The 25163-nt window shown below is 34.1% G+C and overlaps 1 protein-coding gene and 1 non-coding gene across 3 annotated transcripts; both read left to right on the top strand.

Annotated features, from left to right (window-relative positions):
• The first annotated feature begins 10769 nt into the window (after positions 1–10769).
• On the top strand, positions 10770–16776 carry LOC18612983 (diiron containing four-helix bundle family ferritin protein, putative (Protein of unknown function DUF455)). Of its 2 annotated transcripts, none has more exons than XM_088803038.1 (7): positions 10770–11207; positions 12011–12252; positions 12614–12710; positions 15559–15679; positions 15850–15931; positions 16140–16209; positions 16290–16776. In XM_088803038.1, the coding sequence occupies exons 1-7, from the start codon at positions 10812–10814 to the stop codon at positions 16359–16361; spliced, it is 1080 nt and encodes a 359-aa protein (XP_088659164.1). In that variant the 5' UTR covers positions 10770–10811; the 3' UTR covers positions 16362–16776. The 2 variants fall into 2 exon arrangements, with proteins under 2 accessions (XP_088659164.1, XP_007050044.3); XM_007049982.3 differs by having other exon boundaries at positions 15559–15742.
• Positions 16777–24048: 7272 nt separating this feature from the next.
• Positions 24049–24155, top strand: LOC148764710 (small nucleolar RNA R71). Its single transcript, XR_016024310.1, has one exon. It is a non-coding gene; the product is annotated as a small nucleolar RNA R71 (small nucleolar RNA).
• Positions 24156–25163: the final 1008 nt, after the last annotated feature.

Below are 25163 nucleotides of genomic sequence, written 5' to 3'. Positions count from 1 at the left end.
ATAATGCCGGCCAAAGCATGAAGTGAGGAGGAAAGGAAAAGAACACAAACCCTAGGTGGGAAAATTGAAGAAAAAGTGTAAGATTTCAAGGGATTAAGCTAATAAAGGTAAAAGTTTGTGATTTTATCTTGTGATTTACACTACCCATGCTTTCTTTTTCATTTTCCATGCTTAGAACTCAAGTTTGCATGATGAACCCATGCTGGCCGAATTTGAGAGGAGAGGTTTTGAGCATTGATTTTGCTAGATTTCAAGCTAATTAAGTGTTTTTGGTTGTTTGGTAATAGAAAGTATGAAAATCTAGCAAGGAATCACTTTATTCTTCACAAACCCACAAGAGGCCGAATTTTCTAGGGAGGATATTGAGGCTGAAATTGATGATATTTCATGATATTTTGGTAGTATTTAATGATTAGTGAGGCTAGAAATTTAATCAAAAATTTTGGCATGAAAATCTGAATTTTTACCTAATGTATAGACATGTGAGATTTATGATTCGGATTGATAAATTGAATCATATTCACAGTCATTATGGTATTTTAAGTATAATTGGAGTGTAGAAAGTAAAAGAAAACGATTTGGAGTTAAATTGGAGGTTTCAGCCAATTACATCGAGAATAGTGCAAATTAGGTCAAATATCGTATTTAAACGGCTATTCGGACATTTTGCATCACATTTCGTGCATTCATATAGATTTATAGAGCCTGAAACAGTTTATGATAAATTGACACAATTTATTGAAATTCTTGTCACGTATGATGTATAGGTGGTGAGCCCTCTAACAAGGGTAAAGAGATTGTGCCCGAAGACCGAGAATAGGAGTATATCGAACTCCTAGTACTATGAGTAACCTTACTATCATCTTAATTATCTAAAGTATGTTTTATTTGATTTTGTGAATTTTATGGACAATGAATTAAATGATTAATTTTTCGATTTTATAAACCAAATGTGATTTAATGAAATGATTTCATAAAATTGTTTTAAAATTGAATGATGGTTTGAAAATAGAGTAATTGGATACTGTTTTTGTGTGTTGTAAATTCATGATTCTAATTGATTGGCTTATGGCAATATTGGCATGAATGGTTGATTTGATAAATGTGTTGAAAATGTATAAATTATTGATTTGCCTTGAAAAGCTGTAAAATAAAATAAAATAATTGCCATGTTATGCTATTGCAAATTTTATTGTATGGTAGGTTTAGCTTACTACAGCGGGCGAGTTTCCGTGGATCAGCCTATTAGAGGGGTACGGTAAACCCCGTTATATCTTACCTCAGTATGAGAGGCGTAGATGGATAACTCCTAAGGTTAACACTTTAGAGTTCACTTCATGCAAAACCACCACGTGAGGGTGAATTCAGCCAACGCCAAGGAACGGCTATGTTTTCAAAATAAAAACATGATTTATGCGTACATAACTTTTTAATAGCCTTGGTGAACTCGATTTGGGATAACCGTCGGCCAAGGTATCCTTGATGATTGAGTATGATAATGATTTTGGCACGAGCCAAAGTTTTAAGAAATTCATAAGCCATGTTAATTACTCAATTTATATGAATTGATTTTACTTGGTTGAAACAAGTTGAAAGGTGATGAATTTTAGTATGTTAAACTGTTTTATCTGTCTCCATTTACTCGATTTTATATGGTTTAGATGGTATTTGTTTACTCACTGAGATTTTATAATCTCACCACCCTCCTTTTCTATCATTTCAGGCCCAAGGTAGCCTATGGATACCAGATATCGTCAAGGATTATAGTCGGCTTTACTACTCCAAAAACTGTAGGTTTACTGCCTTTGTGCACTTTTATTCCTTGTGGGCTCACGAGTCACTGTAAAGTAAATTTCATATCCCGGTTATTTGTATTATAGTACGTATGAATTTATTTAGCTTTTACATTACAAAAATTATTTACCGATGACTCTATAAATATTGTTTTACAAGAAATTAGAATATTTTATTGAATATTTTTATTTTATTCAAATAGTTGCAATATCATTTTTAATAAATGTTTTAGACACCCAAATTTATTTTAAATCATGAAATATGTGTTTTCCACTCATCTACTACATTTTTAGTCGAGTTCGAAAAATTTTGAGGAAAAATGACGAAAACGCCCCTGTGAGGCGAAAATTATTTTTCCACGGTTTTGAAAGGGAAGAAGCTTAAAATTCTTTAAAAACGAGGTTTGGCGATGATTACTCACAGGGTATATGAAAAACAAATGGTACTAAAGCCTTGCGAGGTTCCGATTGGCACTCCGGGTAACGAATGTCTACCGGGACGTCACGACGGTTGCCATGGGCTCGAGAGGAGTACTGGGTCATGACAAATTGAGTAATCAACATGGCTTATGAATTTCTTAAAACTTTGGCTCGTGCCAAAATCATTCTCATACTCAATTATGAGGGATACCTTGGCCGAGGGTTATCCCAACCGAGTCTGCCAAGGTTGTTAAAAAGTTATGTACGCATAAATCATGTTTTTATTTTGAAAACAAAGCCGTTCCTTGTCGTTGGCTGAGCTCACCCTCACGTGGTGGTTTGGCGTGAAGTGAACTCTAAAGTTTTAACCTCAGGAGTTATCCAACCGCACCTTTCAATTGGGGTATGAATATAATAGGGTTACCGTGCCTCTCTAATAGGCTGGTCCATGGAACCCGTCCACTGTAGCGACCAATTTATAACCCACCAATTCAATAAAATTCAACAGCATGACATGGAAATTATTTTATTTTACAACCTCTCAAGGCAAATCAACAGTTCATACTTTTTCAGCACATTTACCAAATCCATCCACTCATGCCCACATTATGATAAGCCATTCAATTCAAACCATGATTTATAACACAGCAATTAGTCTCCAATTACTCCATTTTCAAACCATCATTCAATTTCAAGACAATTTTATAAAATCATTTCATTTAAATCACATTTTAGTTATAAAACACAAAGATTTACCATTTAACTCATTTTCCATAAAATCACAAAATCGGATAAAAACCACTTTAGATAATTAAGATGATAGTAAGGTTACTCACTATAATGGGAATCGAATTCCGAGTACTCCGATTCTTGATCGTCAGGTACTATCTCTTTACTTTTGCTAGAATGCTCACTACCTAGACAATACATGACACATAATTCAATATATTGTGTCATACCATTATAAATCTATTTCAGGCTCTTTACTAATGCATGAAATGGGATGTGAAACGCTTGGGTAACCATCTAAATACGGTGTTCAGTATAAGTTCAATTGTGTACCTAAATAAAATGGTATTGGCCTAATTCGATCTATCACCCGATTAATTGGCCAATACATCCAATTCAACTCGAAATAATTCCATTTTTCTTCCAATTCTCCAAACCATCAAACACAAGTCAAATAACATAAAATTTAGCAAAACCATCCTCACATTTCTTCTTGAGAATTTCGGCCATGGTGAGTGCATCAACACTATGATTTTTCCTACTTGATTTTCTCACCATAATTCATCATTTCCTAACCAATTCACTTGAAATAAAATCAAATCCACCATCAACACTCTACAAGGAAGATTCGGCCAATGATGAAACTCATGAGGAATATGTGAATTTCAAGCTTAATTCTTACACTTAACACCATAAACAACTAAAAACATCCATCTATCTTAAAAATCTATCTAAATCATCATCAAATTCTCTCTCCTAGGGTTTGATAAGCACACTATCCTTCATGATATCTTGTGATTCAACCATGGAAAATGCAAAATAATGCATAGGAAAGATAGATCACAAGCTAGAGTTAAGAAATTTCACCTTTGATGGCTTGATTACTTGAAATCCACCAATTTTCTCTTGAATTTTCACTCTAGGGTTTTTGTTCTTCTTTTCTTCCTTTGTTCTTGCTATGGCCGACCATGAGAATGAATGTGGAAGAGTTCAAATTGGCTTTATAGAGGAAAATATTAAATGGACAAAAATTTATCATGTGTCACCATTCCATTGGTCCATGTGTCATATTTACCCATTAAGCAATCTCTCTCCACCACTTAAATTTCCTCAATTATCCATGATAATATTGGATAAAATCCATGTGTTGGACAAGTGTTGGGTGGTGTAAAATTATAATTTTGCCCTTGGGGTGGCAAAATGACTATTTTACCCTTATCCTTGAAAAAATGCCAAAATTAAAATTCTTCACTTCTCAAACTCAAATTATACTCCACATGATCAATCTTAGTCAAAAATTTCATCCAACACTCACATCTTAACCTCGGGTGGCAAAATGACCATTTTACCCCTAGGTCATGAAAATTCCAATTTGACTCTAAATCGGTCTTCGAACTTCGAATCACCATTTTAAGTCATTCTAGGGTTTTTAAAATTCTCAATTTCATCTTAAAATCTCTATTTGGACTAGTTCGAGGCTTAATTCAACTTAATTGTACCATTTGGTACATTGCCGTCCTTTAACGATTTTCGAGGTACGCAAGTAAGCAAACATGCATTCTTATGTAAGAATGGCATAATAAACATATTGTAGAATGGCATAATAAACATATTGTAGAGTTGGGCTTGACAAAAGAAGAAAGGGAAGTGACCATTGGAAAAAGGGACAGAAACGAAAAGTCTGAAGAAGAAACAGAAAATCATGTTTGTGCTAGTGAAAGAGATATCGGAGAAACTAAAAGAGACAAAGTAGAAAATGAAAAAGAAAAAGAACAAGGAACCTTCACTCAAGCAAGGTACTAGTTCTCGTCTTCTAAGTTTAGAAATAGATTGCATGAAATGAGGTTCAAAAATATTGAAAATGCACTAATTTCCTATGGCAAATATATTGACTGGAAGAGTTTTGATAAGAACTTAGAGATTCAGACTAGTTTATCTGACTATTTTGATGAACTAAAACTGAAAGAATATAGCACCTTTAAAAATAGATCTTATAGTGCAAGTCAGGTAAAGGAATTCTATTCTGGCATTGCTTCAAAAGAAAAGAAATTAGAGGATTCTGATGATTATGTCGAAGATGGTCTAAATGTATATTTGAATGGGAAAGAATTTGTTGTCACTGCTGAGGATTTAGGAAGCTTACTAAAAATCGAGTGTGAAAAAGGTGAGTATGAGTTCCTAGAAAAGTATGATCCATCCTCATTATGGGAAATCATCATCGAGAGAAAGGAAAAGTATTCATCAAAGAGCAATTCAGGACTGATAATCAGCCCCCATATTAGGATTTTTCACTACTTTATAGCAGCAAACATTCAGGGCAGAAGTGGAAGTTTGAGTTACGTCAGCCTTTAAGATCTTTGGTTGATGGAACATGCCTTCAATGGAGTTTCTCTAAATGTAGGAAGGTTTATGATTGAAAAGATGAGAGGAGCTTGCAGACTTGATAAGATCAACCTACCTTATGGGAATGTCATCACATCTCTTATGCAGAAAAAAGGAGTTTGGGCAAAGAGGTATGAAATGGATATGGTGAAAACCAAAGATCAAGCCATTTACTATGGCAGTTTGATCAAAATGGGGTATATACTCGATGGGGAAAGATTCATTAAAACCCCCAAGATTGGTTTTGGAAGAGAATCTAACTTGCTTGCTCAACAAGAGGGAGCACCATCCAGATTCTCAAATGAAGTTATTTTTAATCTTCTTATGAGAATCGATGGGAAGCTTACTGACCAAGCAGAAAGATTACAGAAAATTGAAGAGAAAATTACAAAACTGGAAAATGACCTGAAGAAGGAAAAAAAAGAGCCATCTGAACCTGTGGTTGCAGACACCTCTGCATCACCTGGCACTGCACCAGCACAGCAAGGTGCTGAAGGTTCAACTGAGCCAGTAGAAAAGTCTGCTCCTCATTGTGGAAGTCATGGCATTCAAGCTGAAGGTTCCATCTATAAATCTGTTAGTCTTGTTCTACAGATTGAAGACTCTCACCAAGGGGTTCATTAGTGAACCAAGACACCCTCTCCGGAACTTCAAAGCAAAAATGAATTAAAACAAGGGACTGAAGTGGTTGGTTCAGAAATAAAGAAACAGTAGGCCTCCCCTCCCAACTTAGAAGAAATATCCATTATGGATATTTTCCATCAAATGGTTAGAGAGGGACAAGCTGAAAAAGACATTGCCAGGACAAAAACTCAAAAAGATGGTGGAGATATAGGAAAAGGGAAGAAACCTGCATCAGCTCCTAAAGTAAAGGCACAATCTGGGAAAGAAAAAGCCACTACAGCACCACCAACAAAGGGAAAACCACCAACCAAGGGAAAGAAGACTATGGCCACCAAGACAACTTTTCTCAAGAGAAGAAAGTCTTCTAGGTTGGCATGGAAATCCAAACCTATTTCAGCCTCTTTTCCTTAGAGTCCAGTCCTTGTCTCAGACAAGTCCTCACTAGAACCTTCCCCTAGATAGTCATCACCTCTCCAAGAGCCTTCTCCTTTTCCTCTAAACCCTTTCTATGGCACTGAATCCTCACCTTCTGACACATCATACGAATAGAAGCCCCTTCTTTTGATGTTGACAAAAAAGGGGAGTAGAATGGCAAAACCAAGGGTGCAGGAACCAACTAGAGAATAAATTAAAAAAAATGTGTTAGGGTGGAGGAACTAGAAAGGAACTTAGAAAAGAAAAGAAAGCATAAATGAATCAAGAGTAGGAACTTAGAAAAATAGGGGATAGGAAGCAAAAACTATTCAAGGGTAATTTTGGAACATCTTTTGATTAACTACTATTTGTGCCATGGTGGCACTTGAACACTAATTTTAATTTTGTTGTTTATATGGTAGTGTGAGACATGAAAGCTGATATATCTATGATGTTTGTTTACTGAAAATTGAATGTTTGCTGATAATCTGCTATCCATGACATTTTAACTGTTGTTAACAAAATTTGCTACTGAACCATATTGAACTACATGTTGATAACTGCTGTTGTATGTTGATAATTGATCAACTTACGATTGCAAATATTTATGGATGCTGTGTATAGTGTGTTGACTGAATTATGAAGGGAATAGACAAAATTTGATGACTATATACTGTTGACAGACCCTGCTGAATTTTTATGAAAAACTGTCAACATTCATTGCTATAAATCACACCAAAATTCTTCACATATTTATGCTTTAAATAATGTCATTCTTTACATGACAAGGATAAAATTTGCTAGAATAAATATGCACACACTAAGGGGGAGCATATGCTTAGGGGGAGCAATCCCCATTTTCTACAGAAAACCAAAATGAGTAAAAAGACACTATGCTGTTAATAAAAGAATGTTTTGTCATCATTAAAAAAGAGAGAGATTGTTCACTCCATTAGTTCCTGATGATAGTAAAACATTCCCATTCATTTGTGTTTAATACCTTTACTTAAGTGTGCAGGAAAATTAATGTATAAAATTAATAAATAAATCCTTCAAAGTGTATATTAAAAGAAAAAGGCAGATAAAAATAATGAGACATGACTGATTAACAAGGAGAAAGCTCATTAGTTGGATAAGGAAGAATGTTGGTTGGCCAAGATTCAAATTGGAAAAATGGCGGGCTGAAGAGTTTGAGAAATAGAGACAACTTAGTCAACCAAGAAATGGACTAGTCGACTAAGTGTTTACTATTAGAATTGCCAGAGACAAGGAGCAGAAAATAGAGACAACCTAGTCAACTAAGATATCGAGTAGTCGACTAAAAGCATTCTGCCTGCAAGTTTGAAATCTATACTAAAAGACAGAGTAACGGCTAGGATCGACTCTCAACTATCTCCAACAAATAGAAAACTGTCAAACTGCCATCAGAGATGTTTCTCCAAGTATAAAAGGGTCTTCCAACAATTAAAAGGTAGTTTTTAAGAGTTTAGAGAGAAGATTTAAGCCTAATAGAGCAGAAAAATAAAAAAATCTTCTCCACACTTTGTAGCACTCAAACGATCATCTTTTATACTTGTATTTAGCACTCAACCTTGTACCATTTAGATCAACTTGTGATCATAGGTACTTTCTTCTACCTTTCTTATTTTATTCTTAGAGTGAGAGAGCTAATTTAAGAGGTTGTTCCAAGCCCGATGTGCTTGAAGGTGTTAAGGTTCTAACTTAGCCTTGAAAAGTTAGGTGTTGGGTTTTAGTTTAGCCCGTGAAAAACTAGTGTAAAAGGTTTTGGATGAGCCTTGTAAAAGCCATTGTAAAGCTTGGTGAAAGCTTGTGAATTTCACCGATTTTTAGTGAATTTGTTGGGAAAATCCTTGGTTATATAATCAAGGTAGTGGATGTAGGTCTTGGACCAAACAACTATAAATTGTTGTGCATTGTTCTCTATTTTTACTTTCTTTGTTTTGAAAATTAGTTTCTTATCTTGTCAAGAGTCGATTTGTGCTATTCACCACCCTTTTAGCACATATTATTGGGACCAACAACCAAGACCATCGAGAGTAGGTTGAATGTCACATCAAGATAGTGTGACCCTTGTGCGCAAGTGAGCTCTAGCTAGAGAACCTTTGGGTTACCAACGGGCTGTTGGACGTGGCTAGGGCCACGTTTATGATGCATATACGTGGCTAGGCCACAAGATGTTATACGCGGTTACGACAGCTTGATTTCACCGATGTTGGCCAACATCGTCAAGACTGCCATGGCTGCAGGAATATGGTGAAGCGAAGCTCTTGGATGTTATTACATGAAAGTGGGTCCACGTGTTGGTTATTATGATTACCTACTCGAGAGCCTTGAGAGTTTTTAAACTCGTACTCTTTTGCATGGTGGAGACTTAATGTTTTTCCGCAGCTCCCTCTCTATTTATTAATAGCTTTCAGCACTTTATAGAGGATTGTGAGATGATTTATGTGGTTGTACTCGTTGATTTTTATAAGCCACACATTTTGGGAGCGTGTGTACTTTTATGCAACTATCATATTTTTGAATGAAATAGGTGATTTCAATGATTGAAATTAGTTTTATTACAATTTGTTTCCAGCATCATTTGCCAAAGAAAGTATAGCATTATTTTTACAAGGCACAAATACCTTATTTGTGATTAGTTTTACAAGATTATCATTTTTCTTCTGGATTTACTATTCAAATTTATTTACTTTATGCTTATTTCCCATCTACACCCTACTTACGGAGCCGATGATCACTGAGTTTGTGAGACTCACCCCTTATCTCCCTTTTGCAGATAGTGATCGGCCTAGCATGCATTCATCGACATTTATAGTCCATCGCGGATAGGTAAAGACATCTTATAGCATTTTATTCTGAATCGCTCCGTTGTTAAAGGTCGAGTCTTTGTAATGTATTTTATTTTTGGTAAATGGATACTAGTCTTGATATAAATGTACAATTAGACATTTTAGACTATGATGTATTTACTTACAATTATACGGAATAAAGATCAAGTTGATTTATTATGTCTATTGTTCAAACCATGTCATAAGGGTTATACGGTTTAAAGCAATAACATAGATTGGTGAACGAGTATAATGAATTACCGGTAATCTCTAATAAGGCTTGTTCGGGACTTGATAAGTTCTCCCGAAAGTCTTGGATGTCGGTAGCGATCGAGGAGCGGTCGTTAGAATTACAATATATAGAGTAAGGAATGTAATACATGACTTATGAGCATTCATAACTAATCTGAAAATTGCATGAAAAACCCAAACAGTTGATCTTGAGGGATTCGATTGTTTCTTTAATTAAATGTATATTTTATTTTTCATTGTGTTATGCTTTTAATTTATTGATTAATTTCATATTTGAACATGAGATTGAATCTCATCATTTTATGATTTATTAATATATATTGCTTAGTATGCATGTTTTAGGGTTTATTTTTGATTCTTACACAGGAGCATGCTTAAGGTTGCTTGATAACAATTTCTCTAGTTATTTTTATTCACTTGATTGATAAAATTTGTCCGATAAATTATCATTGTATGAAAAGTTCTTTAGTTTTACTCTTCTTTTATTATTGTATGGAGTAATTAAATAATAGTAGAGATTGAGATTTGTAGCTTAGGCAATGCGGGTGCTAAGACTTTTCCAACTGTCACTTAACTCCTCACCCTTCTCTCATGTGGTAGGAGGCCCACAATCATTTATTTCCCCAGTTCATATTTGTTTATTTCTCTTTTATTTTGCCTAGTTTTTTTATTTTTTTTAGTTTCAAAATTCTGAATTTTAATTAAGTATAAATACGATTGAAAGATTTAATTAATTTTAAAATCACTATTAAAAGCTATCAACTTAAAATTTATAAATTGAATTATAATTTAATTATATATTAAATATAATAAATCATATATAATTCAATTAAAAAATAATTGTCGTAAATTTTCTCACATTAATCTAAACAACACTCTTGATTTCTCTTGAAAAATAAATTTACTTACAAACTCACTCTCATTAATCCTGTCTTATTAATGTTAGGATTCTATTAGTCAAACTAATGTGGTCAAAGTTTCTTTACATACTAAAAAATGCACTCATATTCTTTATTTTTTTCCATTTTTCTCCTTTTCCTTTTTTATTTGTTTTGTTTTAATCAATTTCGTTGTCATTAGCTTTTTCAAATTAATTGTAATTAATTTATTTTAACTAAAATAATTTCATATGTTTGTCTCGAAGTTAGTATATAATTGATTAAAAATATATTTGCAATATTTAATATTTAATTAAATTAGAATATAAATTAAATCAAATTAAATTTGATAATAATTAAAATCATCTAAATTTCATAATTTTGTATTTAAAAATTTGAAAAAAATATAAAATTTGCACAAGAAACCGCAAATTGAAGGTGCAGCTCAAAATCAGAACCATAGAACCATGCTCGTCCCCAAGCTGAGGTTCTCATCTCTTCCTCACCATTTTCACAACACCAAACTTCTTTTCTCTTCTCCTTCTTCGCAATTCTCTCAATGGTCAGGTCTCCAAAGCTGGAGAGAGAGCCCACTAAACGAGGACCGGTTTTGGGGACCTAATGGCCCTCAACCTCTGTTACAGTCCCAATACTCCTCCAAAGACGCTGACACACCTAACAGCCCTCTGGAGGCTACTGGTTCCTCTCTTGCAGAGCTTGGTGCTCTGGTTCTCTCTACCGCTGACCCTCTTACCAAATGCAAGCTCTCTCATTTGGCTTTCTCCAGGTGGCGCAATGAGAATCTGCCCGTTGGGGTCTGTCAGCCTCCTTCTCGACCTGCTCGCCCTCCTAAGCCTCAATTGGTTTGTTTTCTATTTCTCTACAAATTTCTGATTCAAAATATACCGCTTAGAATTGGAGTTTCTGCTGTGTGGTATTTACTCTATTGTTCATCATTTTACTTAAGATTGATGAGATTAAAAGTCTTGCGCTATGTTTGGTAGCAAGGAAGGAAAATAGAGGGATGGTAAAAAGGTGAGGAAAGAAGAAAATGAAGGATTAAAAGGAAAGTTTATTTTCCTTCGTTTGTGTACTGAAAAACAGAGGGAAAGAAAGAGATTAGGGGTAAAATTATAAATAAAATGATTAACTTAAGTTGAAAGAGTGCTTTTCTCTTAATTTGCAAGGATTAGATTTGGAGGGAAAAGGGGAAGTTGCAAATAAATGTATTCTTTTTCCTTCTTATTTCTTCCTACCAAAGGAAGGAAACACTTATTTCCTTCCACTCCCTTTCTTATCTTCTTTCCCTCATACCAACCTTAATGTTAGAGATTGTGATTTTTCTTGAAATTGTAGGTTCTAATACTTTAAAAAACTATTACTCATTATTTCATTGATACTTAGTCTTATCTGGCTTTGATAGTCTTGCCTTGCTGCATATGATTATTGAAAGTTTCCATGATTCAACAGGAAGTGTCTTGCCTATTTATTTTTATTACAATATTATAGTTCCCCTGAGGAGCTGGTACTTTCAAGCAAACAGCATGTATAATACATCTTTCTGATTAATTATTCATTTGGATGTTGCCTATCTTTCAATTACTATAAATTTCGTTAGGTGAAAATGATCATTTTTTGGTCTTTTTTTGTTTTTGGTGAAATGTAGGTTTCTCCAAAGGAGATTCCGGTCCCCAAAAACTCTAGACTGCCTCTTAACGCTTACATGCTTCATAACCTTGCTCATGTGGAGCTAAATGCAATTGATTTGGCATGGGATACTGTTGTTCGATTTTCTCCCTTCTGTGAGATTCTCGGGGAACAATTTTTTGCTGACTTTGCTCATGTTGCTGATGACGAGAGCCGCCATTATGCTTGGTGTTCACAAAGACTTGCTGAGATTGGTTTCAGGTGCGCAGAGTTCTTGCTTTGTATTGCATGTTAATTTGTTGTTTTTCATATTTAAATGTCTTGAAGCTGTTTATCCTTAACTAGTTATGAATATATGCATGCCCATAATCAGAGGTTTTACTATGTTAAAAGAAAAGAGTTTTGCATATGTATGGTGCATTTATTAATTGGGAGGCCCTATTTCTACACACTTTTTCTCCTTCAGTGCAAATTAGTCACATCTACTGATATGTGGGTCTTGCTTATTCACATGATAACTGACATTTGCATTGAAGAAACCAAAACATGTGGAAATAGGCACACCTTATTGATTTATATTCTTCATGTGTCACTTCCATGCAATTTATTGTCCTTTGACTAGTTATGGAGATATGCCTGCTCATAACTTACTTTGGAGAGAGTGTGAGAAATCATCAAATAATGTTGCTGCACGTTTGGCTGCCATCCCATTAGTACAGGTGATCTTTTTACTCGTGGCCAATGTTTTTATGCTTGAAACTAAACCACTTTTTGCATTTACTGAATTTTATGATTTTGTGAAAGGAAACCTTTAGTTCTGTTCTATTTTAAGATGCAATATCTGTAGATGGTAATTGCCCAACCAGCGTCTTCCACTCCTTTTCCTTTCACTCAAACAATTCTTGGCTCCTGTCTTTTGTCCATTGCACACATGAATGATTCTTGGTAACTGCAAAGTTGTGTCAATAATAAATATATCTTCATTAGAATCTTGCGGACATTGTATTAGCACATTCTAAAATCTTAGTGTATGAACATGGTCGTTCGAACTGGGTTCAGTTCTTAGTTTTCTTAATAAACTTGAAGTTATTTTTGCCTAGGAATTTACTGTTAACAGCTTGAAACTTCTACATATGTAGAACAAGCTTGAAAAGTATAGTACCTCTCTCTCCATCTCTCCCTGCTTGGGGGTGGGGGGACATGAATGGAATGTTCCATTTCACGATAACATCATCTTTACAAAGTTTCCATGGCTCAGAACTATCCAGCAATCTCACTTAAAGTACCCTTTGAAATCATGCTTTGGCTTTGTGTAGTGATGTCGGCTGATCAGATTTTGTTCCAGTTTTGAGATTTGCATAGCGTTGACTTTTATTTGAGACACTTCATATGGAAGTTTTTGTGAACCTAGCTAAATTCGGTGTTTAAGTTTGTACAAACATATGTTTCCCATGTCCAGTTTGCTGCCTGAATAGGCTGCAGTCATGCTCTGGGCTGTTCCTAACTGAACAATTTTAATCCAATCTTGGTCAAAGTTGAAGTTTAAAAAATGGCATGATACTCAATAAGCCCTTGAACTTTTATTACATTCAATTGAGCCCCTATACTTGTATTTTGAATCAAATAAGCCCTTATCACTAACTGATCTCTAACTGGTGACTAACTGCCATTAGTCAAAGTTACAACTGTCCCTTTAATGCCACATCATCTATTTGATTTTCTGTCATGTCCTCTCTCTTTTTCTCTTCCTTCTTTCTTCATTTTCACTGTTTCTCATCTCTCTACATACCAAAAAAAAAAAAAAAAACAAAAGAAATGCAGAAACAAAAAAGAGAAACAATTTAGAAATCTTGTCTTTTTTAGCAGTGTTAATTCTCAGCAGCATGTTAGTCTATTCTATTTATCTCTTTTAACTTAATTCTCGATTCCTTTGTTTTATTGTTTCATCCATGGAGCTATTCTCCATGGTAGGCAGAAGAAGATTACAGCTTTTACAGACTTTTATTGCATCCCTTAAAACAACCCATCAGTTTTATCTCTCGGATTATTCTCAACCACTTTAAAATAGCTCTCGTTTACAGTTTCATACCTCATAAATACACATGGATGTCTCCAGAATCTGCTTTCTCAGCCTCCAAAGTCGTCGACTTTGAAACCCTTGATAACACTGACTCTGTCATTATCTTCTCCAAGAATCATGATTTCTTAGAAACCCAAATCACAAGCCTCATCAAGAGTGCTTTTATATGATGTTATGAAGACCCTTTTGCCCAAACTCGAGTTTTGCAAGTCTGAAGGTGTTTCAAGCTGTGACCTTGCCAAACTCTTAGGTAAGCGCCCAACTAATTTGAGTAGAAGCTTAGAAAAACATTTTATCCCTTCTTTTAATTGCCTTAGTAATCTACTTCAGTCCGATGAGATTGTAGAATGTTTGGGTCTGCAAATTTGAAGAAATCTAAGCAAACGAAAGAAGAAAAGGGGCAGAATCTTTGGGTCTACAAATTTCAGCTTGTTTTTCCCAAATAGGAAAATGGGGTGTGTTCTCCTGCAGTGAATTAAAACTGCTAAATAAGACAAGATTTCTAAATTGTTTCTCTTTTTTGTTTATGGGTTTCTTTTTCTTCTTCGTTCTATGGAGATGAGAAACAGTGACAGTGAAAAAAGAAGGATGAGCTTTTCAAAAAAACAAAAAAAAAAAAAAAAAGAAAGAAGAGAAAAAAGAGAGAGGACTTGATAGAAAATCAAATAGATTGGTAGGGGTGGGTAGACACAGCCTTTTTAATCTTTTTTCTGGCTCTCCTTTTGTCCTCAGTACTAAAACAAAGAAAAAAAGAGCTAGGTTAGATTGTTTAACAATTAGGTTATTTAACTTTTCTTTTTTGTTTTAAATCTCTAAACCAATTAAGATTTAGTTGGGCAAAACGGGAAAAAGCTAAGTCAGCAATGAAAAATTCAATCAGCAACATATTTGGCCACGTCAACTGCCATGTGGCAGATGACATGGCATTAAACTGACAGCTATAACTTTGACTAACTGCTGTTAGTCATCAGTTAATGTTAAGGACTTATTTGACCTAAAATAAAAGTAAATGGGCTTAATTGAATGCAATAAAAGTATATAGGCTTAATGGACCTTTTAGGTTAGGGCCTATTTGGATATTTCAATCTTAAATTTTAACCTTTCAGGTCATATGCATTAAAGTTGCTTCTAGTGCCTGAATTTCAGTTATCTAACTTGATTTGTTTTTAGAGTTTATAGAACTTGAATCTGCTATGCTGCACGATTTTGTCATCATGTTATTTCAGACCCTATTGTTTTGAATATGTTAGCCATTTTCTATAGGATTCTCATATCTGTGTAATGATGCTTGTTTCTGAATTCAATAATCGCTGATCTTGTCAATCTGGTAGCTGCTTATTTAATATTTGGAGGAAAGGGTAAAAGCTGCAGTTAATCCTTAGATCCTTCGCATAATATAACTTGATATTTGTATCTGCATACAGATGCAAATTTGTTTTGTTTTAACATGGTTTAAAAATTTACACACTTGTGTTTTTGGGATGTAGGAGGCTAGGGGTCTTGATGCTGGGCCACGCTTGGTGCAAAAAATGGTTGGCTTTGGGGATCACAGGACATCTAGCATTGTAGCTAGGATTGCTGAAGAGGAAATTGCACATGTAGCTGTTGGTATGTACTGGTTTATCTCAATCTGTCGTAAAATGAATTGTGCTCCATGCTCAACATTTAAAGGTCAGTAGATTGTGCCACTTCCAGGCAGGTTATTTTGTGCCTAGAATAAAAAATTCCATTCAAGTTGTGCAATTTCTTATGTAGAACTTCTTTGTGCAACCATGTAGAGTTATTACAAGAGTATAATTTGGAGTTAAAAGGGCCTTTTAATTATTCAGCTCGAGATGAAGCTGGCATTCCACGAGATTGGTAAGTAAGAACGCCTTGTATAGTGTCATTTGCTTGGAAAAAATCTAGATACAATTTTGACCAAATTTGTCTTCATGTAATTCTAACTTTTTGGTCTTGTACCTTATTTTCTCTTTAGAACCAAGTGGCAAGACAGAATTTTAATTTAGAAGTTAAACAGATATACATATCTGTCTTTAACTAACTTGGTGTCTATCATGCCATCTAGGTATGACTCATCATCAACAAGTAAACAAGATGCCGAAGAGAATCAGAACAATAGTCAGCAGCTTTCTGAGGTATGTGATTCAGTAGTGCACACTTCAAATATAAACTTTTCCTGGAAAAGGATAATTTGACTTTTCAAATTTGATAACAGGTTTATGATAGGCTTGCTTGTCTTATATCCATGGAGAGTGAGCATTCAAGTTTAAATAGACCATCTGAATGACTTATTTGTATAGTCACTGCAATGTCATGAGTACATTTCAATATGTTAAAGCTATGGCATGAAGCAGTCCTGTTTGGTTAGCATTATGCTTTTGATGTCTGGAATTCAATGTCCAGTTTTCCATGTAACCAAAGATGACGAGGAAAATTTTCTTGCTGAATTGGTTGTTTGACGCCGCACATTTATATATTTGAAGCAGATGCAGAAGAGCTCACTTGTAGGTCTGAATTAGGGTCTGACACAAAAATTGAACTACTTTGTAGAGCATTGCGGAAGCTGTAGCAAACCATCCTTCCGTCTTTCCTTCTTCCTTCTAATTGTCTTTTTGTGATTATACGAGGGTCATTGCTGTAACCTTGTATATATTTATATATATATATTTGAGGGAAAGGATATTCGAACTTTTATTTTTTAAGAGGGAGATCATGCACCAATCAATGAATTAAATGTTTGAGTGTATCTTGTATATTCATAGTTAAATACATTAAAAAAAAGGGTAAAATATTCTTAAGTTATTAAGGTATTGTATTAATTCACTTTAGATATATTATTATTTAAAATGGACATTTTATCTCAAAATTCAAAAATTCATTAACGGATGTTAGAATATGATTAAAATAACTATGAGCCTAAAACACCAAAGTCATTTGTTCAATTCAGATTATATGATTTAATTTAGATTACATGATTGTTGAAAATTTGTTAAAAGAAATAAAGTGTATGCCTTATTCAAACAATTTAATTCTTTTTTTTTCTTAAGATAAAAGAAAACAACTAAATTTAGCAAAACGGAATTGATATACTGGCCATGGTGATAAATGGAAGCACGCCTAGCCTTGCTATATATGAACAATATTTCTGTTTCTTCTATGTTTTGTAACCTGGATAAAAATACCCCTTCATTTTTTTTTCATTTTTCTTCTCGTGGAGCAGAGTTTCTGCATTGGAAAGAGCCTTCATAATTCCTAGAAAGGAGAATGAGCTGCTTTTATTGTGGGGTGGAGGTGCAACAGCGCATTGCATACTTCAAAGAAAGCACCCAAGGCAGTAAAAACAATGGAAAATCGTTCAAGTCCCTCATGAATAATCTATCAAGTAAAACAGGTATTAATTAGAACATATTCAATTTCAAATTTCATGGTGCTTTTAGTTCTTAACTTGATTCTTGATAGAAAAGCTGCCAAAACCAGGCATTGGATAACCATGTTTTTGCTTATTTTTCACAAATTTGTACCTTCATCGCTTTTTGATACTTTTATTTCAAATTATTTCATGTGGTAATATATTTAAGATAAAAAACCAATCTCACCCTCAAATCACCTTTTGGTCTCACTTTAAAACAAGCAAGCAAGCAAGCAAACATCCAAAAACTCAAAGCGACGGCCGATATCCAAAAAATTTAAAGCAAGCAAGGAAGAAAGTAGTGATTTCTCTCGATTAGGTTGTTTACATTCTAAATAAGCTGAGTCCTTTTTTGTTTTTTCACTACCAAAAAAAAAAATCTTTACCAATGGAACCATCAAAAATTACCGACAAAACACCGATCAAAAGATGAGGTGGACTTTACCGACGAAAGTTGCCAACAGAGTGAATTCTGCCAGGAATTGCTCGGTAAATTTTTGGTGCAAGATGAATACCAAAAAGTGAGAAGAATAGCAACCAATAGTATTCTTCGGTAGTGGTGACTCCAATGAAGTTTACTGATGAAATTGACTTTGTTGGTAATTGTCTAGCATGTAATGAATAGTGAAAGCACGAAGAATATCGACCAACAATATCCATTGGTAATGGTAACTTTGACAGAATATATCGATGAAATATTCAGTTGGTTTCTCGGTAAAGTTACTGACCTCATTACCAATAGAATTTTCATCGGTAATGTTCATTATGGGTTTTTTAATTATCGATGAAATTTTCGTTGATGATTTGGAATATGAAAAGCCTGATTGGGCCCCAATTTTTTTCAACCTGCATCCTTCTCTCTCTATTTTCTCTCTTTCCCCCGACCCCCTAATGCTGCCAAGTAGCATTTTGCCCCTAAATCGACCCCTCCACCATTCTCCATTGTTGACCCACTTTCACAATCCAATTTCGAGGCATGGCTGACTCAAAGGCTTAAGCAAACCAAGGTCCACTAGACCTAAGCAAGCCTCATAAAGCCTTAGAGATATCACTATAAACATATGATAATATATATATATATATACCATAGCATGAATCTTAATCAAGTATTCAACATTAACATTTCCATGCACATTCCATGTGCTTAACCTATGCATAGGCTGTAATCAAACTACAAATGCTCATCACGTGTTGAAACTTATGGCTATAACTTAATGTATATCAATACCAACATATACAAAATATATGTCACATCCCATTTTTGGAGACATGGCTGACACAAGCACCTATATTGGTATGGCCCAATATGCTTAAAGAAGCCTTTTACTCATCAATACATATGCTATTTATTCATAACATTCATTACATATAACAACTTAACTTACTTCTCATGCTTTTTTTGTTGTAGATTTAGTGCACACAAGTATACGTATTGAACAAATAATATAGACAATAAGTCCAAAATCGTATTCCACAGAGATTTGCTCCTAATTGTTCATTAAGTATTAAAATTATGACAGATTAATCTTATTCAAATAACTTGATTTTGTAGACAATAAATTAAAACTAAATTCAATTAAAAACTAAACTAATTAAAAAAAATAAAAAATTCACTAGAGAAAGGCCATAGATTGAAACCTAGGGATTATAGGTTCATTCAACACTTCATCTAACATTTGTTTCTCTCAATATTTACATTCATGAGTAGTTTTGCTAACTCAGAATCCAAACCTATGTACAAGTTTCTGTCGAGATGCTTGTATAAATACCTAACTTAATTGGGCCACTACATGTCTATAGTAATAAATTAAATAAAGTTCATTAAGCTAGTATTCTAATTTGGCTATGTATGTCATTTAGGCGTATGTCTACCCTAATTGCGAATTAGATCACCGAAGTGACGTGAACATACACTATTCAAACTTTAGTCTAATGTAAAATTACTTTATCGAGTCTCATTTAGATTAACAAATCATTTAATTGTTGGCCAGACAATTAAAAGCATTATGAACAAATTTGAATAAACAAACCATACCCATTCATAATAAATAAAAGAGAAACAAATATTCAAATTATATGCAATATCTATTAAAAATATTATCCAAAAAAAATTGACCTTTAATCCAAGTCAAAGAAAATAAGAGAAACACAAAAGTAGAAAGAGAAACTAATATTTGAAGCTTTTCAATCTCAATTCTCTCTCAAATTCTCTTACTTTCTTGCTTTGTTTTTTGTTCTTTTTCTCTAGAAGAGTTGCTTGTCGTCCTCTCTTTTGAAACCTTTGAAAAATGACTTTTAAATAGGCTCCAAAATCCCAAATTTCCAAAATCCTATCACAAGTTTATTTTTGGAATCTCATTTGGCACCACAGCCCTACCTTCCTTGGCATCATGGCACCATGCTCATGGATTATAGTATGGAGCACCTTGGCCTTGCGGCATCATGATGCCACTTTCTTTAGCGTCATGGCCTTTTGCTCTCAAGTCTAAGTATGGGTTGTTTGTGCATCAAGACGCCACGATGCTAGGTGGTTGGTGTCATGGTGTTTTGCTCTATATTTTTTGTATGGGCAAGGTAGATGACCATGGTGCCTTAGCCTTGGAATCCTCTAGGCTACGGTGTTGACTCCTTTAAGGTACCTTGTGCAGAATTACAGCATTCCATCTAATTCTAACATGATTTTGACCATGATCTGATTAGAACTAGGTAAAGTGACAAATATAAAAGTTGTAACCCTTCTTCTTATCTTTCTAGTGGTTTAAGAATCACATCGATCGAACTTCTCTAACTCAAGTTATCCTTGAAATACTGCAGTATGTACAAATGAAGTCATCACCATACTTGCATGGTGTTTCATAAAAAAAGACTTTCTCCTAAGATTTCCTACAAAAACAATAAAAGAATTAAAAAATAACTAAACTTAAAGTAATTTAAAGCAAAATAACATAAAATTAAACTAATCAACATGTAATCAAACTTAACTAAGAAAAACACTTCAAATGTTAAAATTCGAACCTAAAATCTCAAAAACCTAGTTATTTAAGTCCCCAAAATGTGTCAAAATAACTCTATATAATAGAGTTATCATACTTCTAAACTTAAGATTTTGCTAGTTCTTGAGAAAAATATAAATTAAAATACAAAAACAAAAATAAAGAAAAAACCTTAACTAGAAATCAATTGCACCAACTCCACAATCACCTTTAATATCCTCAAAAGTTAGTCCACAATCTCAACTCTAAGCAACACATAAATATTATTGAAGTTCATGTTTCAATTCAAATGCAAGTTCGCCATCAAGTGGATTTTCGTGTGTGTGTGTGTGCAATCTTTTCACCTAGAACATCATATAATCCGGATAAGTTTATATGCATGCAAAATTCAAATTAGTACTAAAGTTCCATAGGTTTGCTTTTCATCTTTCTCTCCACTAATGTAGACTAAGATTAAATTAAGAATCAACAAGTCTGTATCAAGCTTGTAATGTATGGCTAGGGTCAAGGTAGAATAAAAGATATTTTTTAAAGCTCAAATCACCCTAAGCACATGGTCATTCTTGGATCTATTTAGAGCTTTATTTTCCTTCACCAAGTACACTCCATTTTCATGAAAATTTTCTTTTGTTCAACACTTCATTCTTTTTCTTCCCTTTTTCTTTTTTTTTTCTTTTTCTCAATATCACACCCCCAAACTTATTTCTTTTTTTGGGTGGTGAGATGAATACAATCATACTTTTGATCTTTTTGTCACTTTTCATTTTTACTACCTTTCTTACTATATTGCTCATTATAGTTCCTAAATTGACTTATGCACTTAGAAGTGAGGGATGAAAAAATTGAAAAATTTATTTGAGGGTCTAGGTTAATAATTAAGTGTTTAAACAAAGAAAATGTTACATTAGGCTCAAATGGGAATTCTAAAGATAAATATATAGCAAGGTTGGTTCGAAAGGCTCAAACAATCCAATATGACCCAAATCACCTCCTTAACTACGTATAGCCTAGGATTTCACTTTGAGAGAGAATCAAACAAATTCTAGAATTCAAGACATAATTCAAAATTTCACATTCTTGTAAACCTTCTTTAGATATGTACAATGAATCTAAGCAAAAGACATGGTGCTCAAATTGTAGAAATCTCATCTTAACCATGAAGCTTAGTATAAGAATTTACATAATACTCAAACAATATTCACATGTTTCAAAGAATCAAAATAAGAATAAAACTAAGTTCTCATCATTGGATAAGTAAATTAAAAGAAATTGACACAATTCAATCTAGCTCAAGTTCTTAAAACATGCAACAAATTAAATGATAAATAACTTAACTAAACTTAAAAGCTAAAACCATAAATGCACAATAAAGAAAACAAAGCTTAAAAACTGAAAATTTCCCCTAAACTTGAAATTAACATTGTCCTAGATGTTACAAAGTAAAGAAGAAAATTCAAGAATACTCCTTTATGTAGCGGAGATCCTTTAATCTTCCTTTTCATTCTCCTTATATCCAAAGCTGTTGGGTGGATTTGTTAAGGTGACAAAAATCTGAATAAGAAAAAGAACAAAAATAAATTAATAGGAAAATAAAAAAAACTTCAAATAGAAAAAATGAGTTTCAAAAACTTCGGTTACCTCCCAAAAAGTGCTTCTTTATAGTCACTAGCTTGACTATGGCACCTCTTTTTGCACTTTTTCATCCATAGAGTAAGGCTTGAGACTTTATTTATTAACCTTGAATGCTCCGATAAGCATACTAAAAATCACAATAAGACCGAAAGATAAAACCTTTACCACTTTAAAGGTTTTCCACCAATATGGTTGAAGTTTCCATGGTAAAAGATGGAGGCTTGAACTAGAGAATACTACTTGCTGTCCAACCTCAAAATCAAGACAACTTTGAGGTGGTGGAGGATGCTCCTCATGCAATTGCTTGGTTCTGATATGTGGAGGTGGTAGCTTTAACTCAAAGGTTAGTGCTTGCCCACTTGTAGGTGGAGAAATAGGCTTGCCCTCACTCTTTTCCTCTAAATCCACTCTATAACAACTATCTGTAAAGGCAAAATACTTAATTGCATTGAAAATATTAAATTCAACTACCTCCCCTTTAACTTTAAAAGTTATCTTACCTTCCTTCACATCAATGATTGCACCTACATTAGCCAAGAATGGTCATCCCAAGATTAGAGGAATTTCCACATCCTCTTCCATCTCAAGCACAATGAAGTCACCCAGAATGTGGAGATGCTCAACTTTAATCAACACATCCTCTGTAATCCCAACAAAGTACTAATTGTTTGTCTGCTAATTGCAAGGTAACTGTAGTAGGCTAAATCTCCTTAAATCCAAGTTTCCTAGCAATATACAAAGGCACTATTGAAACACTAGCACCCAAATCACACAAAGCTTTAGAAATTTTAAAACTACCAATAGTGCAAGGAATAGAAAAACTCCTTGGATCCTTAAGTTTTGGTGGAACCTTATTCTAGATTATATCATTGCACTCCTTAGTAAGTGAAATTGTCTCAAACTCTTCTAATTTCCTCTTCTTAGTCAAGATGTCTTTTAAAAACTTCACATGGCTTGACATGTTTTCCAAAGTTTCAACAAAAGGAATGTTGATGTGAAGCTTCTTAAATACTTCTAAGAACTTTTGGAATTGATGATTAAGCTTTTGTTTCTAAAAGTGCTAAGGAAAGGATGGTGGTGGTGGGTTTGCCTTTGTATTCTTCACTTGCATTGGCTTATCAACATTCTCAACCACTGCCTTGTTCTAAATTGACTTATCTTGATGTTCAATCTGCTTGCTACTAATTCCAACCTTTTTTTCCACTTTTAAGAGTAATAGCATTACATTGTTCCTTACCTTCCTTCTTAGGATTAACTTTCGTGTCACTATGTAAGGTACCTTGAGGCCTATTGTTGATGGTGTTGGTAAGCTGTCCAACTTGAGTATCGAGATTTCTCAACGAGGCTACTTGACTTTGAATGAAGGAGTTGGTCTTGGTCATGTATTGCATAAGTAACTCCTCCATAGATGGTTTCTTTTCTAGCATAAGAGCTCTTGCTTGAGGTTGAAATCCAAGAGGGAAATTAGGCCGTGAGCTAATGATGAAACTTGATTGTTGCTCCAAGAAAAATTTGAATGATTCCTCCACTTGAGATTTTAAGTTTTGGAATATGGGTTATTTTGTTGCCTATTCCTTATAAATTGAATTGTCTCTATACTGGTCGGACACTGATTACTAGCATGCCCATCTCCATAATACTCACAAACTATAAACGGACTTTGAATTGGTTTAACACTAAAAGACTCAAGTTTTTTACTTAAAGCTGCTACCTGTGCTATTAATATCGAAATGGTGTCCATCTCATGAATTCCAGCTACTCTCCTATGCAATGATTGCTCTGATGGCCATTGGTAATTGGTTGATGCCATTTCCTTCAACAAGTCGTACGCCTTATCAATTGACTTTGCCATGAAATCACTTATTGTTACAAAATCAATAATGGTTCGAACTTGACCACTCAACCCATTGTAGAACATTGGCAGTTGAAGCCACTTTGGAAGACCATGATGAGGGTAATGCCTAAGTAGATCCTTGTATCTCTCCCAAGCCTTGTATAACGATTCTATATCGAGTTGCATGAATGATGTGATATCATTTCTCATCTTCGCTGTCTTGGTGGGAGGAAAGAATTTGGCAAGTAACTTCTAAGAAGGTGATCCCATGTTGTAATGAAGTTAGTAGAAAGCGAGTTCAGCCATAGCTTAACTTTATCCCTTAATGAAAAAGGAAAAAGTCTCAAGTGAATTGCATCATCTATGACTCCATTGTGTTTAAAAGTGTCACATATCTCCAAAAAGTTTGAGATGTGGGCATTTGGATCATCATTTAGAAGTCCCCTGAATTGAACAGAAGTTTGGATCATGGTGATGCTGGCTAGTTTAATCTTGAAATTGTTGGCTTGAATAGCTGGCCTTCGAATGCTCGAGGGAAGCCTATGTATCAATGGAACAACATAATCTCTTAAGCAATGATTCTCTTCCACTACTTGCTCTTGGTTTTGCTGCTCACCTTATTGATTAGCCATTATATCAATTTGAGCAAAACCTTGTTGATTTTCTCATCGAAGTCTTCGAAATGTTCTCTAAATCTCTGGATCAAAAGATACAATCTCCAAGCTTTTTGCTCTATGCATATAATGACAAACGAACTTGAAAACCAAAGAAAAAAAAAACTCCATTTAAGACTAATCTATTGAATTTTAATATTAGTAAACTAAATAGAAAACACAAATCGCAAGCAATGATGCCAAAAACTTGTTGTAGATTTAGTACACAAAAGTATACGGATTAAACAAGTACTATAGACGATAAGTCCAAAATCGTATCCCACAAAGATTTGCTCCTAATTGTTCACTAAGTACTGAAATTATGATAGATCAATCTTATTCAAGTAACTCGATTTTGTAGACGATAAATTAAAACTAAATTCAATAAAAAACTAAACTAATTAACGAAAACTTAAAATTCACCAGAGAAAGGCAATATATTGAAACCTAGGATTATGGCTTCATTCAACACTTCATCTGACATTTATTTCTCTTAATATTTGCATTCATGGGTAGTTTTGCTAACCTAGAATCCAAACCAATGTACAAGTCTTTGTCGAGTTGCTTG

This window comes from Theobroma cacao, chromosome 1, assembly GCF_053813885.1.
Source record: "Theobroma cacao isolate CCN51 chromosome 1, ASM5381388v1, whole genome shotgun sequence".
Classification (NCBI taxonomy): Eukaryota; Viridiplantae; Streptophyta; class Magnoliopsida; order Malvales; family Malvaceae; genus Theobroma; species Theobroma cacao.
The sequence above is the reverse complement of the archived record's forward strand: the minus strand, read 5'-3'. Positions and strand labels throughout refer to the sequence as shown.

Excerpts from the sequence above, each read along its gene's own strand:
- LOC18612983 (XM_007049982.3), top strand. The coding sequence starts at position 10,812 with ATGCTCGTCCCCAAGCTGAGGTTCTCATCTCTTCCTCACCATTTTCAC. Across the intron at positions 12,711-15,558 it reads CTGCCATCCCATTAGTACAG|GAGGCTAGGGGTCTTGATGC; the intron begins GTGATCTTTTTA and ends TTTGGGATGTAG. Across the intron at positions 15,743-15,849 it reads TCCATGCTCAACATTTAAAG|AGTTATTACAAGAGTATAAT; the intron begins GTCAGTAGATTG and ends GCAACCATGTAG.